This window comes from Neopelma chrysocephalum, unplaced genomic scaffold, assembly GCF_003984885.1.
Source record: "Neopelma chrysocephalum unplaced genomic scaffold, ASM398488v2 Primary Assembly neopelma1_23, whole genome shotgun sequence".
NCBI lineage: Eukaryota > Metazoa > Chordata > Aves > Passeriformes > Pipridae > Neopelma > Neopelma chrysocephalum.
Window position 1 is genome coordinate 15,763,339 of NW_020897691.1, and position 17,525 is coordinate 15,780,863.

The 17,525-nt window shown below is 40.4% G+C and overlaps 1 protein-coding gene across 3 annotated transcripts in view; it reads left to right on the forward strand.

Moving 5' to 3' along the window:
- The window catches only part of PPP1R14C (protein phosphatase 1 regulatory inhibitor subunit 14C), a 53,121-nt gene that overhangs the window by 20,055 nt on the left and 15,541 nt on the right, over window positions 1-17,525 (forward strand). For 2 of the 3 annotated variants that reach the window (XR_003534963.1, XM_027688134.1), the window contains exon 2: window positions 7,474-7,571. The exons of the other annotated variant lie outside the window; for it this stretch is intronic. Coding sequence is in view for 1 of the 2 variants with exons in the window: in XM_027688134.1 (XP_027543935.1) it covers window positions 7,474-7,571 (98 nt within the window). In the remaining variant the exon portion in view is untranslated. The remainder of the gene's footprint in view (window positions 1-7,473; window positions 7,572-17,525) is intronic. 3 annotated transcript variants of the gene reach the window in all.

Here is a 17,525-nt window from a genome sequence, read left to right on the forward strand (position 1 = left end):
AAACCATCTGGGTTTGGAAGAATTTGAGAAGTATTGAAAGTACCTATTTGGTAGCTTTGGGCAATAATGAGAAAGTGGACTCCTTAAACAGTACACAAATGTAGCTGCTTTAGAAAAATCTTGACACCTTTATTTTCAGAAAACAGCCCTTCCTGTCCCAGTCCTTTATGTTGTCTTTCAACCAGCAGATAGAGACCTCTTAAATGGCCTGAGCTTTCTAGCCCTCCATCAGCAGAGAGAATCAGACATTTCCTAAGCTGTTGCTGTGACAGTGAAGTTCAGTAAACAGGGGTGTGTAGGGATGGAAAGTGCAGTAAACAGGGGTGTGTAGGGGTGGAAAGTGCTTTTGCTGCAGTTCTGGAGGAATTTCTAATGTTTAAACATGTGCTCATTCTGGAGATATCCCAAAAGTGGTGAGGTGAACTTTAAAGTCTGCTTGCATTTGCCTTTTGAATGATTAAGAAGGCTAGCACTAAGTGAAGGTTGGTGGGAAGGAGCTGATGATACCACCTTGTCCTGACTGGAAGGACCCTGTGCCAGCCAGTGCCTTTTCTGAGCTAGATTGAGAATGCTTTGACTTGGTTTGCGGGAGAAAATCTTGCCTTTGGAGGTTGCATATATGTGCAGCCCAGCTTTACTTGGAGGAAAAAGTCTATCCACGAGCTTGGATTCAGGCCAATTACTGCATGAGAAAATTCTCATGCTGCTCCTGTACTTTGGCATGCTTACTCAGCCTGACCAGCTCTTAGAAAAGCCACTAGTGTTTCTTTCACATTTCAGGGTGCCAGACTACTCATCCAAACTTTTAATTTGAAACTGGGTATTCTATTATTAGCTGTAGCCTGAAGTGATTTTCAGAATCCACCTGTCACTTTGATTATGCTTACTTTTTATTTGCTTTGTTTCCTTGTTCATTGATAAGAGAAAATATTAAAGAAATGTGCATTCCTTGCAGCTTGTGGCTAATGTGGTGTGCTAACATGTTTTAGAATGCCTAAAAAGAGTTTTGAAGAAATCTGGTAATGTGGGTTTGACATGCAATCATGACAATGCATGGGAAGTCCTCTGAAGCTCAGGCTTCTGATTTGGGGGGGAAAAAAAGAGGGTTTGGGGCTACCTGAGCACTGATTTGCTGCTACCAGTTTTAAAAGGGTCGTCTTCCACTGCAGAAAATCTTCTGAACTGGTGCTACAATGTACTTAAAAGCCGAGCAGGAGCACATTATTTTTATGGGCATAAACAGTTTCTCCAAGCTCAGGACAGCTTGCTGAACTCATTCAAATACAAATCCTGAAAGCAGCTTTTCTGGCCAATGGTAGTTTGGACTGTAACTAGATCAGGGTTGGCTGTGTTTTTAATGCGTTAAGTGTATTTGTTTCCATTATTAAGCTAAAATGACAAGCTAAAATGTTTGGCAGAAAATTTGTCTCTGTGTGTGTCTTCTGCCATGCTAACTCCTATAATTCTAGCTTGAAATTGGCCAGAGAGCATGATTTTAACTGTAGAATTTAGGTGCCTATTTTTACAAAACTTACAGACCCCCTGAGTATCTTCACTGAAGGTAAGAACTTCCTTCTTTATGAAATTGTAGCGGATCCACACAGATAAGTTGTTTTACCTTCCTATATATTCTTGAAAAGGAAAGGGCTTTATTTGGGCACCTGAGAATCAAGACATGAAATTACAGGAAACCCGCATGTCCTTAACTCTGGTGCTCCCTAACCCATGTAATTGTTTCTGCTTGATGTAAGAACAGACCTGAGCAATCCAAACACAAATGTGATACATAGCCCAGCCCTCTTTTGAGTATCACTTTAAAGTGGATGTTTTACTAAAGAAAATGACCTGTTAGCAAGAAGTCAGACTCTGTGAAACATTTTCCAGTTTGTAGTCATCCCCTGAATCTGCTTTGTTGACGTGCCACTTCATTGGCAAAGGGAGTCTTCGCTCTTTTGTGTGCCATAGTGTAAAAAAACCCAAACCACAAACAAGCAAAAGAACAAAATTACCCCCCTCAAAATATACCTTCCAACCCCCAAAACTCCAGTGATCCTGCATGTTACCCTGGGAGCTAGGTGAACAGTTATTTCATCTACAAGGGGTCTTGTGGAAGTCAGCTGTTTCGGGGTGCATTGGATGTAGTTTGTGCTGAAAACTACTTTGACAACTGAAATCTTTTAAAGTGGAAAACAACAGAAACATGAGACAGGAGCAGCATGGATCTTCCTCTCTTATCTTTTCTTTTTCTTTCCCAGGGAGGGAAAGGGAGTGCCTTTGATCTTATTCCCTTCCTTCCACCTGCTTCTGCGTGTGTGTTCATGCAGTTTCATGTCTGAAGACTTGATTATCATCTCAGGTGTTCCTGAAATATCTCCCATTTGAGAAAACCTGTAGGTGGAAATAGAAAAGGCTTATGAGAATCTGGAGGAGCAAAGATTATAGGAGTCTTCTTCATTAACATGTTTGTGTCCAGGCTGATTTCTATAAGGGCTTCAAATCTTAAGACTTTGTATATTTTTAAGAAAAGTAGCCAGTTAAAAATAACTTGATTGTTTGTTTAACACAGTATTATACTTTGAATTCGAAGTTCCTTTGAACTGGCTATTCTGTATTAAACATAGACTAGCACGCAACTGGTACTTTAGAGGTGCACAGGAGTGCTTCTGCATTCCTTCTGATGGCATCAGTTCTGTAACCATGACAGTGAAGTCAAACTCAATGGGGTCCTGGTTTGCAGAAAGGGTGTGATTACTTATGGCTATCATTTTGTCCCTACAACAGAAATAGGCTGCTGCAGGTATTTGGTTTATATGCAGGAGTTTTGTAGGTGTGAGTCATATGAGAAGGAGCTCCACTGAAAGACTTTATTTTGGGTTCTTTGGGTAATGATGTTAAGTTTCTTATACATACTTCACTGCCACCTAAAGACTCTGGATTTCAGAGTATATGCTAAGTACAGTGTCAATGATAAAACTACTGTCCTTTATAATTTTATTTTAAGTGGCAGTGTTTAACTGCTTGAAATTTTCTTCTCCTGCTTTTCCAATCCTATCTTTTATTTCAAAGGTGGAGTAATGTGAGAAGAATGCAAAATAGTCAGCTATTTGACTAAGGTGTGCTAATGAGAAGAAGGTGATCTATGTTTAAGAACTGGAACAGAAAGGATGCTCAGATTGTATTACTTCCTTTTCTTGATATCTGGAAGTAGAAAATAATTTTCTACAGAAAAGAATACAGCACTATATTGAGTAAATTAGTTAAAAACTCTCCAAATTAAATGTTTGACTTCAGGAAGGTTAGGGTTGGTTTTTTGGTTTGTTTCTGTTGGTGTGCTTCTTAGTTTTGTTTTGTTGTTTGGGGTTTTTTTGGTAGTTTTTTTGGGGTTTTTTTTGTTGTTTTTGTTTTTTGTTTGTTTGGTTTGGTTTGGTTTTTTTTCTTTTTTTTTGTTTTTTGGATTTTTTTCCACACTGAAATTAACATTTGTTGGGTGGTCAAGGTAGCCAGCTGGTAGCGCCCATCTTTAGAACTTCTGATGTGTTTCATTTGATCTGGTAGTAAAATAATTAGTCTTAAAATACAGTGTAACAGATGGGAAAATTAAATTACATTAATTGTGATTTGTAACACGTGTCTTTTGGTGAAGCGTTGTAAGCTACACAATCAGCCAGACTTGAAGACAGTCTACCCTTTGTCTGACATCCTGACACAACCTTTATCATGGTATACTGATTAACTTCATCACAATCTGAAGAAGGGCATTGTCTCCAACTTCCTTGGACTAGGATAATACTGTATGTTGCCTCCAGGATCAAAAATAGCAGCAGTGAACTTCAACTACCTCCTTAACAGAAGGATATAGGTCTTCCATGTAGTTATATGAGAGGTACTATTAGTTAGATTCATCTGCCATGAGACAGACCTCCAGGCTGTAATGGGCTTGATGCTCCCTTTACAGTCTCCTCTTGTTTACTATGGATGGATGGTTGCTCAATCATAGAATCATAGAATGGTTTGGATTGAAAAGTACCTTAAAGATCATCTAGATCCAACCTCCCTGCCATCGGCAGGGACACCTTCCACTAGACCAGGTTGCTCAAAGCCCCATCCAACCTGGTCTTGAACACTTCCAGGAATGGGGCATATTCCACAGATGGGGCATGATAATGTTTCTGTGGTAGACATAGAAAACTGGGTGAGAGAATTCCTAGCTTGTGAGTCCTGGGACTTGGTAAAAAAACCCAGTCATTTTTGTAGTGTTGCTTTAAAATATTCCCCAACAAAAATTATTTTGATCAGATGAAGGTCACATTCTGGAAGACATCTGCTCCTGAGTTAGATATGACTGTTTACATATTAAGTGGCTTAATGTGTATGAATTTTAGTTGTCATGTGATCAATGTGTGTATTTGATAGCAGGGTAGATGAAGAAAGGAGAAGGCTAACCTCTAAGTGTTTCCAAGACATTAGGTAGTGAAAGGAAAGCAAGACTCACAAAAATGAGTAGCTGAAGTGTGATCCAGGTGAATTCTTTGAATGGCTCCTTGGGAGTCTGCTAGAGGCTAGAAACCAGCCAGTGTTGTCCAGAAGGAGGAAACACATGTTACAGCCTCACCTGATGGCTTGCTCAAGCTGTTCTGGCTCCTCGCTGTAAACATATTGTATTGGCTAAGTTCAAGATCTAGAAATTTTGAGCCCATATTACACAAATCATGAGATAATTTAGAAAAACAGTGTTGGTCTGTCTCTTGACTCCTTAATTGCTCTTGCCAACAGCTTCTGAATGATACCAACAAACTTATTAAAATGGCTTTGGCAGCTGTTACAGAACCTTTTGCAAGACCAAACCACTGTTACTAGAGCCCTACTGAGATAGGCACTTAGTTGCAAACACAAATGAGATATAGTACTGCCTGAAAAATGCGGTGTTGGGGTGTCTAGTGATGGTGACTGCAGTACACCCAAGTGAGATGGTGCATACAGAGATAGGGGCATCAGCTCACTGGACATCATCTCAAGACTGTCTAGTAAAGTTCCCATTTTGTCCGTTAAGTAAAAAAGTGCATTTTACCTTCTAACTACAGCATTTTTCTGATGCTCTTTCATGAGTTCTGTTGCCTGAAAGACACATTTAAGCTTTTAACCTCTCCTCAGGGAGACTTACAGAGAATTGGGCTCAAAGCTTTTTAATCTAAGCCAATTTTAACTATTTGAGCTAGATGTAGTGCTAGACCAGAAGGCATGTGTTGGTTTTAGCTATCATATGGCCGGGGAGCAGTACACATAGGCATAACCTGTGTTCCTTACAGCTCTGTGAGTAAAGCATGATGGCATTTTGTAAAAATGTTAAAACACTTGTCTCTGGAGATGCCTCAGAACAAGGCCCCTACATGATGAGTAGGGAAAGAGACTACTGTAGCATGAAGAGGCAGGTTTTAGCAGAACAGAACAAGGTGTACCTGTACATGCTACCAGAAACCTTCTCCTCTAATATGGCAAAGCTCGCGCTCTTTGCTGAACCAGACTTCCATTCTGCTTGGTTATTTGTTCAGAGCGTCTCTCTTTGTTGTGAGGATCAAAGTACTATCTGGAGGTGCATGTGAGGTAAAGTGTCTGAGATTGTTTTAGAGTTTGTGTAACAACAGCATTTTTAGTGAAAAGCAGAATGTATTTTGAAATTTGACTTGTTAACTGTTCCTTTTAATAAGACTTAGGCTGGGCTGGTTTCCCTGTTTGGAATTCAAAGGCTGAGGAGTTAATATTCGATTTCAATCCCAACTCTCCTGATTTACTTGCTACACATTTTTTCATTTTTTATTTTTAAGATGTAAACCTGTTGATTTCACAGATCAGTGGTTTCTTGGTGTAGTACAGATGATACTGCCTATTTTCAAATTTTTGCACCTTTTAATGAAATTGAGCATCTCTTAGCATGGTGCCTGGTGTGCTCTGAACTTCAGGATTGGAGCCTTGGGAAAGTCACTAGTTTAACTTTGATTCTTTTGATGCCAGCTTTTCTAGGAGGAGAAACTGAGCTGAGGTTGCTGAGATTTAGCTTATAAATTTTGGAACTAGCAGAGAGCTGTTTCGTGTCTCTTCATAATAGCTGGCCCTGACAGTTTAACAGAGCTTATTGACCATCTGCTTTGTCTAGTTTGCCACATGGCAGAGTAACAACTTAGCCAAAATACTGACTGCACAGTGTATTAATTAAATGACTTGCTTGTGAACACTATCAAGGTACTAAATTGATGGACGTTGTACATTGAACTTGAAGAGTTCTGTCCTTTCTCTTGCTGCAGTTGCTGGGTATATAGCTGAAGAACATAAGATTGGTGGTGAGAAAGAAGCTGTTTGACTGTATGTTGGGGTCCCAATTTGTGTCCTTGCCCTCTGTCTTCTTTTAACCCACTCTCAACAGATGGGACTTGGAGTATATTAGTCTTGTTCCCCTGCTGCTACTTCTGACTGCTGTTCTTTGCCTCTCACAAAGCTGGCAAAAGCAACAGCTGTTTCATAATTTCTCTGTTTGAGGGGAGAAATATAGTAATGGGGCCGGGAGGGAGAATAAAAAACTAGTCATCTGGCTTGCATAAGACTAGAGAGAAATGTCTTTCTTGTCTCTTTTTTGAGAGGCAGTCTCTCTTCTGAAAGTAGATTTCATATTCTTCAGTGTTTGTGTTCCTGGAAGTACAATGCATCTTTCTCCAGGGTGAGAGCAGAAGTTCGGAGCTTTAAGCAAATAGCATTGGTTATGTCTGCATATCTCTAGCTGGACAAACCTGACTGTGGGCTGCTTGTTAGTGTGACTAATTCTGCTCAAAGGCATAGCCCCCTGGGAAAGCAGTTTTTAAATCCAGACTGTGCTGTTGGCAGAGACATATAACATACTCCCTGAAAGGGATGTGGCAAGACTTCGGCAATATCCAACAATTGTCTGCTTGATCAAGGGACAAGAGATGCTGCAGGTAGCATCTCTGCATTTAGAAGCTGAATCCTGTTGAGCTTGTTATAATGAACACATGGCTTGTTAATATGCTGTGCTGGGCTGTGGCAAGCCATGCTTCTTCAAGGCTTTGCTACCTATACTTTCATTGCAGAAATTTGTGTACATTCTTTTTCTTCTGGTAATTTTCTGTAACAACAGGTAACTGTTCATGCATATGTGGATGTAGGTGCATATTTGTGGTTTATTAACATGATCTTGAAGGGTTAGTGTGCACTGTGTATATAGTGTGGTGTTGGATGGTGTAACATGAAATAGTATTGCAATTCAGCGTAACATCAGTCTGAATGAAGCTACTGTTTGGCTCTATTTTTAATATACCTAAGCTGCTGGAAATGCTTTGCTAGTATGGAAACAACTTCAAGAGAAAACTGAAAGAGTGCTGTACTCATTTGGGTTCTGTCTGAAAAGTTATGTCTAGTTGGCTGCAGACAAGGCCACTGATAACATACCCTTGTTTTGGCCTCTAGAAACTCAGTGCTAACCAGAAGCATCACTCTGATTTTGTTCTGGACTTCCAGGAGATGCAGAGGATCTCTGATTTACATCAAAGTGCTTTGGATCCCAGGTAGTCTTGGTGTGTGCGCTGTCCTACAGAACCGGGAAACTATTTAAGAAATGAGATCTTGAGTATGCATGAGAGTTCTCTCCTTTCTGAGAATCTCTGGTATTCCAGATAATTGAAGGTGGCGCCTTCTGGCATTTAAAGGATACTTGAGAAAATTGCAGTCCCCTTAAAATCTTTTTTACTCCCCACCGTTTTTTCCCTACTGTGTTAATTAACGTACTTAAGAGTAGTTTATCACTTTTGTGTTAACTTGAAAATGTGAGGATTATGGCCCCTCTGCCAGGGCTCTAACACTGATAATGAATGGCTAGGCTTAATACAGCTTTAGAAAAATATGCCTTTCCTGGAGCTATAGTTCAGTCTAGGAAACAGTTTAAGCAGTTGGTTTTTTTGGCATGTATATGGGAGTTGTACTGCTAAGAAGGGGGTGGAGGGGGTGGGGAAGTGTTCATGCTTCAGCAGCCTCTTGGAGTTCTTTCCCTTCAGTTCAGCCCAATTGAATTTCTCTGTTCTTGCTATTGCCACTCTATAAGTTCATCTCATTTAAGGACCTCATCAGTCCTGGGCTTGCTCTGTTTGCCTGCATCATCTTTCCACTACAGAGATTTGTGAGGGCTAGCAGCTGTTGCATGAGCATCTGGAATGTTTATGGTTGTGCTGGAAAATATTACCCGTTTGTGTATCTGAGGAGCAGAGGGACATCTCAGTGCTTTGGCCCCATTCTATTTTGAGCTTGCTAACACTGTCATGATCATACAGCTCACCACAAGTTTTCATTATCCAATGTGAAAAGGTCTGCTACATGTTTGCTGCTGGCAAGATAGTTTGTTGTGGAAGATGATAGGCTCTTTGGCATTTAAAAAGTAAAGCTGCAAGTAAATTAGAAGCTTCAGGAATGACTTCAGTTTCTTACTTTTATACAAAGCCAAAACAACAAATATCTTGCCTTACATTATACTTTTCTTCTTCTGAATGCCTTAAATTGTTTTTCAGGCTATGGTTATGGAACTACAAAGCTTTTATTTCTTAAAAAAAAAAAGTGTATATATATCCACATCATCCATAACTTGGTTTTTTTGAAATGCCACTGGGAAGAAAAACACTTTTTTCTTCTTCCTGTGACTGTTTCCAACAATGCATATGATTACAGATTGCTGACAAGTCCTGACTTCGCAAGTTTGTGTCTCTGTGAAAGATGGAGGAAAATATTTTCACATATATTTGACATCTGCTTAGGAAAGATAAACCTTGAAATTGAAGCAGAAGAAGGAGAAGAAATTTTAGGCTGATCACAGCAAAGTGAGATTTTGTTGAAAAAGTGCACTATTTAGGGGTCAAGGGAGCTGCAATGGGAGTTCCTGATGCTGAAGGCTACCTTGGAAGGCAGTTAAGCTGATGTCTCTTCTTAAAACAGTTGTTGCAGATCATCTGCAGGCTCTGCCAAGTGATACTTGCTCAGTTTGCATTTTCAAGGTGGCAACACAATTAATAAGGTTTGCTGGCTGTTCAAAGTGCAATTCTTTGGCAGTAAGCAGAGGTTAGCTTCTCTTTGGATAGGTAACTATGATCATAGGTACATAGTGAAATAGATATAAGAGTGCAGGGAGCTGGGGCTCAAAAAGGTTTGCTGCAAGCTTTTCTTTTAGTTGTGCTTTGGACTTCTTTGCAATGAATTCTTCTCTTGCATTTGTGCTCTAGTGGCAAGGATGTGCTCCTGATGTGTAATTAGTGTCTCCTTACAACTCATTTTCAGAGTCAGGAAAGTGTGAATGTGTATACTTGAACCTAAATGAATTGGAAGGCATTTTTGACACATTTTTGGGAGCTTTTAAATGGTGGTATCCTAAAATGCTAGCTAAAACCTAAATTCCTTTCAAATATGCCACACTTGGATATAATAAAAGAATTTTGGAAAAAATGAGTGGGCTAAAACTTATTGACAATTAGATATTAACTAAAATGGGATGAAATGACATGACATTGAACCCATGAGCGCAAATATCAGGTAGTGAAATGGTGCTTTTGCAAGTGTGAAGGAAGGGTGCATGGCAGAAATCTCAGTTAACAAACCAGCTGGGAAGACAACACTTCAATGCAAGAAAGAGATCTGAATGCTTCCATTGAAAATCCCTGTTTTGAAAGGAATTAATACACCTATAACAATGGCAGAGAATATAGTCTTAATTTATATGTTCAGCTTTCACCTTCCAGCACTTACTTGTTTTCTCTGTCTTCCAGTGATACAAACTTTTCAGATGAGACATTTATTAAATTGTGAAGTGTTAACAAAATGGATCTTTTTTTGTATATTTCTTACTGGCTTGGTCTATTTTGTACGTAGAGAAAAGTTGGGCAAAGATACCTTTTTCTAACTTAGCAGCTGTGTCTGCATTGGCATCATGATGACTCTTCCTTGGAGACTAGGCAAGAATTTCCCAGCCAGGAGAGGAAAGCACAAACAGGTATTTTGCCTGTTCAAGACAAGTGGGCATTTTTCTGTTGTACTGGGCAGTTGCATCAGTGTCATAGTCAAAACCATCTGATTTTCAAGGGTTGTAACAATTTTTCTGAAGTTTTCAAATACCCACATTGTAAAATAAGAGTAAATAGCAAGTTGTATTTGACTCTCAACTTCCATTTCCCAACTAAACCAATAAAAGTGTTTAAATGAATGATAGGGCCATGAACCAAGCAAGGCCTGCCAAACTGTGTTTTTTGGCCAACTTGGGATTCCTAGAAGCTGTTTTGTTCCAAGTCAGAGCCTATTTTGGTTTCTCACTGTTGGATGCTTTATGACAGGAGTTCTGAGCAAGTGCTTCCTAAACAGCTGCTCATACAACAAATACTGTGTATGGACAGACCAGAGTCAGCACTGCAAGTGTGTGACCCCTGACTAGTGTTTCAGTCACCCATTCAAGCAACAGATAAATACCAAACTAAAAATAGCAAGTCCAGGGCCTAGGATAAATATTTTCAGTCACCTACATAATAGGCTCTTTTGAAAACTTGTTAAAACACAGGATACCAAGAAATTGATTTGATAAAAAAACCCCTAGGTAGTGTGTGTATGCATTTGTTTTACTTTTACAAAATTCCATTTAGCAGCTAATTAGATGAAAAGTTACTCCTCTTGATTCTTTCGTATAATAATAATAATAATAATAATAATAATAATGAATAAATTAAAAGAAACCAACAAACCAAACTGAGAGGCAAAAATTCTTGAACAGGAGCAGGGAAAAGGAAAGTAAAAGGATCTATTATTTATCTTTTTTGGCCAAGGCACCTGCACAAGCCTCCAGTGCTGTTTGTCATTGCAGGCTGCATCCAACTCTGTACGAGTTACCTTCCTGCTGATGATGGGAGAATGCAGCCAGTGAAATGTGGCAGCCAGCCCAGGCATCTAAGTAAAAGGGCATGGTCTTCTGAAAGAGCACAGAAAGTCTTCCTTCCAGCCAAGAAAACTTGATGGGTGTGTTGGTGACCAACAATCGGCAGTGTGTCTGCTAGGCAAGCCCAGCCTCAATGAGTTGGCAGAGTTTGAAGTGCAATAAAACTCAGTTTAGCTCTCCTAACACATTATTCTTTCAATAGCAGCTTTGTGACCCTGCTAGCAAGCAGGATAGAGAACTGTGGAAATAGAGGAACTGAGGTTTTTTCTTCTGCATGCACACTTCTAGAGTATTTGAGTGAGGTCACCATGGCATTCTCATATAGTCTAAAAAAATATGAAGGTAACTCTGACAGTAGTGGTCACATTGGTGCAGAAATATACAGTGAATTTTAGTGGCTGGTTAGCCCATACTGATTAAAGGGAGCCCCTGACTTTCACTTGAAAATCCCATTGCCATTACTCCTGGGTGTAGGTAGGCCAGAATCTACACTGAAACAGCTTGTGGAAATTATTATGCTTCATCTGTTACAAATTACTAACAGTATAAAACTCTAGCTTCAAGTTGATATATCAGCGATTTTTCAACTACTTGCTCTTTTGTTGTTTGCAAAATGGTACCATTTTTCCTTCAAAGCTTTGTGTTGGCATAACTGTGTGACACTAAGGCAATTTAGATGTGATATGGAGCCTCTGTCTGTGGTGCAGCAGAACACAGTAGCAGGGGAGTGGTCCAGGTTTTCCATTGCTCAATTCAGAAAACCCATAGTTGCATAGTCTCTATAGATTCAGTTGTCCTCTGAAATTGGCCCTGCCTCTCTTTCAGCTGAGTAACTTCACTTCAGGAAGTGGTTTGGCAGTACTTGTACCTGTCTCACTGTGCTTTAACTTAACCTTCCCTTTCCCTTTTTTCAACTGGATTTTGACACATGGCTGTCTTGTTTTTCCTCCACCCCTTATACAGGGTAAAATGTGATGCTAACCATGTTGTGATGTAGGAGCTAACAGCTGACTTAAATTTAGTGTCTGTAGCTGTAAGTTTAAATCATGGTGTGTTGCCATTGTCTTTCTGCCCTCTAGCCTTCTAACCAAAGGAAAGCCAAAACTGCAGTATCATCTGCAAAAACAGCAGCTGCCTCTGTGTTGAATGTCAATGCAGGCAGGCTTTTGTTTTGGGGGAGGGTGAAGATATTCAGGGAAGCTGGGTGGAGAGACATGTGCTCTGGATGTGGATGTCCTTTCCCTATCCTCTTTCACAAAGGCTTGCCCATCAAGGAAGCTTTCACAAGAATTGTATTGAGGGATGATGATCTCTGCCCAAAACCCTAATCCCTCCCTGCTGATAGAGGAACCCCACATGAAATAGAGCACAACAGAGTTGTGTCTTTTTGTATCACCTAAGTGCCAGGATTGTGCTGTTGCCATTTTTGTGTACTACTGTGCTACAATAAAAACTTCGGGGTGCATTTACTGCTTTAGAAGGGCTGACTCTTTGAATGGAACTCAGAATTGGAATAACATCTGTCTACTTCATCTGCTCTACTGTCACTTGAGAGCCAAGAAGAGAGGCTGGTCTGTGGCAGTGCCAGCTTGAAACAAACAACAATGGCTTACAGTGACTGAGCCAGCGTGAGTAATGAGATGGAAGAATTTGGCATGAGTTGGTGCTCCTCCCCTATTTATTAAAAATATCAGTTGTTGCTCATCACTTTAATGAGGTTTGTAACTAGAATTTTAAATGTTTTATGTGTACAGCCATTGCCCTGTTAGTATATTTTTAACTTACACTTGAATTCTGAAGCTGTAGCTGTATCTAATTCCTGGCACATACATGAACATTAAGATGCCCTTATACTTAAATGATTCCCAGAAGTTTTTAAATTTGTTTTCTGCCATGTTTTTTCTTTATAGTTGTTTCTAAGTAAGGAAGTTTGAGCTGTTCTTGGCTATTGAAAAGTAACACTAACATACAGGATTAGTGTCCCAGTTTGCCTAGGGTGATATCCTTATACAAGGATTGTCCTGCTTTCTAGGCAACTTGCAAGAATACTGATTGACAAGTCATATTTTCGGGTAATATAACTCACAGAGGGAGCATGTCCCTGTTGTTTGACTGTATCAAATCTCTAAACTTGTCATTATGGAGACTGATTAAATCAAAACTTTGTGTCCCTCTTTTTGCCTTTAAGGGACATAGTGCTCAAACTGATCTGCTGCTACCTGTGACAGGAAAAGACACTGAAGATGGTGGTAGATATGGAGGAGGCCAAGAATTCCTAACCATGCCTTTTCAGGGAAGGTTGGCTAGGTTGCAGGATGGGCATGCTTTTCCAGTTGTCAAAGGAGCATGGTGGTATCTGTTTCAACATGTAGTCCTGTGCTTTTTCTCATAGTGTGTCTCTGGCTGGGAGCAACACACCCCGAAGTTGCATACTGGCATGCATCTGGGATGCTGTTAGCCTATGCTTTAGACCTTGGAGCTTGAGAGTGCTCCCTGTTGTTCCCTGGGTTCAGACATGAGTCTCCAACAGATTTCCTTGTGGAGATTTCCTTGTAATGTGATATGCACTTCCTAATATAAGATTTAGGCTGTTTGCCCACTTATCTACTTACCAAAATAGGGTGAATTGGCAGATGCAGAGAGGCTTTAGCTGTTTCTTTCTTCTCTGAGCCAGGTGGATGTGGGTAAGCTTTAGTCTGGAAATGTAATTGCTGTGTTAATAGACTATGGCACTTGAATGTACATGCTCTGCCAACAGGGTTTATTCTCTTGGTCTTAAAGCTGCCCTAATGCAGCTATATTTTCTGGACCATGCAGTATGACACACTGGCTGAGCAAACTGCAGTCCAGCAGTGCCTGCCTGTGTAGACACTACCATTGAATGTAAGTATCTGTCCATCTTTCTCACCTTTTCGGTGGGTTTGTTCCACCCTGTTCATTGCTAGACTTTGGTGATTCCTCGGTAAGCTCCCCCTCTGCTTCACAGCAAGGTGTGTAGTCCTCCATGCAGGGCCCCATAATCATTGTTCTTGGCATTACTCTTGATTTAACAACCAGCAAACACACTTTTAAAATGTTAAACTTGTCCAAATTGAAATAATCTGAGCTGAGGAGGTTCTCAGTATGTGCTTGCCTCAGATGGAATATCTTGGAAAGATTTTTGGGTAAGACTTCCGTTATTTCTGATGCTGAGACTAAAATCGGGAGGAAAAAAAAGGGTGGGTTTTTTCACATTTCTTGAGGACTTTCAACAGCTGAGTTGAAACTCTACTATGTCTGATCTTGGAAATTTAGGAAGGACCAGATTTGCTGTGTGTCAGAGATGCCTGTGGCCAGTTTATGGAAGTGTTCTCAGTTTAATCACATACCTCCCCTCCTCTTTCACTTGTGCTTGTCATATGTCTGAACTTGTTAAAGTTTGGCAATAAGCTCAAAGATTATCATATGTGAACAAACTTACTCTGTAGGGAGCTAGAAGTGGCTCGGCTCTTGCAGTTCCTTTTGGCAGGGAGCCCTGGTCACAGTGGCTGGGAGCTGAGTTGCTCCTTTCTCTACAGCAGTCCTTTCTTTGGCCCTCAGTTGAAGGGAAAAGGTAGATTGGATGGATGTAGGAGCAATACTCCAAAAAGTAGACACAGAGGTGGTAGGATTTTGCAGGAATCAAGCTGTGAGAGTAAAAGCTGAGGGCTACATTTTTAAGAACAGGAGTAGAGGACAATGTGTACTTGAGGACAAAAGTTAGACTGTTGTTCTCCAGATCTGAGAACTGCATCTGGGTCTCAGAAGACCTTACCATGGTCTACCAGCAACTTCAGGGGCCCTTGCTGTGTTTGCAAAGTGTTACCTCCCTCTAGTGGTATGAGTGCAAGGCTATGCACTGCTAGTGCCGGGGGTGAGGGTAGGTCATATCTAGACCATATAGCTAAAACACTCTCTCCTCGGCTTTTATCCAGCTGTTCGTACCGTGTTATGTACATGTGAGATACTGGGCAGCTTGCATAAGCCATTCTCTTGACAGGTGAGCACTTGATGTTCCTCCTTTCCTGTGTATTTAACTTAATCCATATGATGTCAGGCTTGAAGATGGGCTCAGCACAGGAGAGGGTTTCTGTTAAATGGCCACACTGCCACAGATAAATTATGATTATTCAGAAACAGTAGGATCATTGACTCAAATTGAGTGGACAAATCTGGTAACTTTGCCTTGAATGTGCCTGCACTTTCATTTAATGAACAAGAGTGATGGAGGAAGGTAGATTTGCTGTTGGTGGAAGAGGCTGCTGCTCTGATTAGAACAGATTGGGTACAACACAGGTTTTTCTAGCTCTTAGCTGGAGCCAATACTAAATGGCATGTGCTCAGGAGTGTGGGGCCTCGCACTGTGTGTTGCCTTTCAGATTTCACATTCAGTGACTGGTTGCTAATGAGATAAGTGCCTGATGAGGGAGAAAATAATATGTAACTGCATGCTAAAGATTGTATCATACTGGGAGCAGCATCCTAAATGTGTTCACTGATTATCAGCTGTACAAACTAATATTCACTGCTGCATGAACCACTTCACCAGGACCAACAGAAATGAGAGATAATTTTTTCCATGTCTAACATTAGATCATCATGTCTGCTATGGCATTACTGCTGCCAGTATTTCAGGATTGGAGAAAACGTGCTGTCATTTAGTAATTGGGTTGTACCACTGAGGATTCTTGTTCCTACTGCAAGTTTTACAAACCCTGGCACTTTTGAGTCTCTTCTTGCTGTCTCCAGCATCCTTTCCTAATCTTCTCTTCCTCATACCAATCAGTAGACATGAGCCGTCTTTTTGTCTTGCAAATAGCTTTATTTTACCTATGTATTTTGACTCCCCACTTATTCTTTTTTTAGTCTCGCTTTTATCTACTTTTACCCTAACCCAAAACAACTATAGGCTTTGAAACAAGGAACACATGGGTTTTTCCTTTGTTTTTTAGACAAATGTCTAGTTGGTCATAGTCATTTACCTGGATTAAGTGCAATCCATTCGTAATCCCATCAGGTTACACATGCAACCGATGACTTCTAGTCCTGGTAATTTATGGCACTTTTATTTATCATCTTGAGACTTAAGCCATTGTCTAGCAGTGCCATCCATGTCTGCAGATGACCTTGTTTAGAGCTAACTGTATTAGATGCCCATCACTTGTCTGTTCCAAAATAAATAAATATTTTCTATATTAAATGGATATTTGTAGAAAAACTGATCCTATTTTGTAGTTCGGTTTTGGTCACTTACATTGGCATCTTCCAGGACTTTGAGAGAAATCCCTGATTCATACAATCTGAGACTTCCATACATCTGAATTGTATGGTTGTCTTTCCTTCCTTTGCTTTCATTTTTCTCTTGCTGTCCTTTCATGTTGCTTCCAAACTCACTATACCAATATTGGCTTTAACTTTTCTTCCTGCATTTAACTTCTCCTTTCTTTGCCAAATTTAAAATCTAAAGTAAACACCGAGCAAGCCTATTTAATTATTTCCCAGCACTGCAAATGAGATGATGCACGGCGAATGGGCAGTGAGGATGTGTGATAATAGGCTAATTTAAGAGTTGGATTTATAGGGGAAAGTTATCTATAGGGCAACTATTGCCTTTTAAATTTTAAAGCCTCAGATAAATGTTTAGTTAGTAAATATCTGGAATTATGTCAGACCAGCTTTTGCTGTACTGGAGGTGCTGTCCTCAAGGTCAGCAGACTGGGATATGTAAGTGTTCTGCAAGATGCCCTTTGGCTTAAGCTGCTGTGGGAGCTGGTTTCAAGGGCTTTTTTCTGGTTTCACTAAAGGATGCTCACCTGTTTCTGTTCCATTCACTACTGAGGCTGTGATCACCTCTGTCAGCTGGAGAGGTTGTAATATCTTAAACTGCTACATCTATTTACTACATAATGCACATCTGTGCCCAAGGTCTTTTGCCAGTAGCCTGCAAAGAGTTCATGCAACCTAAACAGTCATGGGGCTGTCTTTCAATGCAAGGTTGAATTTATGTAGCATTAAATATAGTGGAAACTAACTTTCATATTTTTTGACTTTTGAATACTGCAACAGAAATCAGCTCATGTTCTGCCTTCATTGTTAATGCAAACTGGTGAGGGTGCTTAAAAGCAGAGTGTCCATTCTCTCCCCCCCTCCCGCCATGTGTTTCAATTCATAGATAGCATCCGCAACCCCCCACGTCTTCTATTTTAGCGTTCCTGGGGGCTGCTCCCTGTCAGCACGCTGCTTGTTGTTTCTGCCTCACCCCTACCCCTCCCATCATCTGCTACTTGCATCACCTTGTCTCCGCTCACTGGAGCAGAACATGGCAGTGCTTTGGGTTTTTTTTCACAGCCTTGTGACACTAACAAGACCCTCAAAATACCACCTTTTGGCTATGCACAGACCCTCTCAGGCTTACCCCAGACTAATCTGTAGCTGCTTAATTGTAGTAGGAACAATCACATTTATCTCACCAATAAAATGTGTCAAACAGAAGAAATGACTGTGTCTTCTTTCCCTCTGTCATTACAGCTGTTGTGGAGCAGTC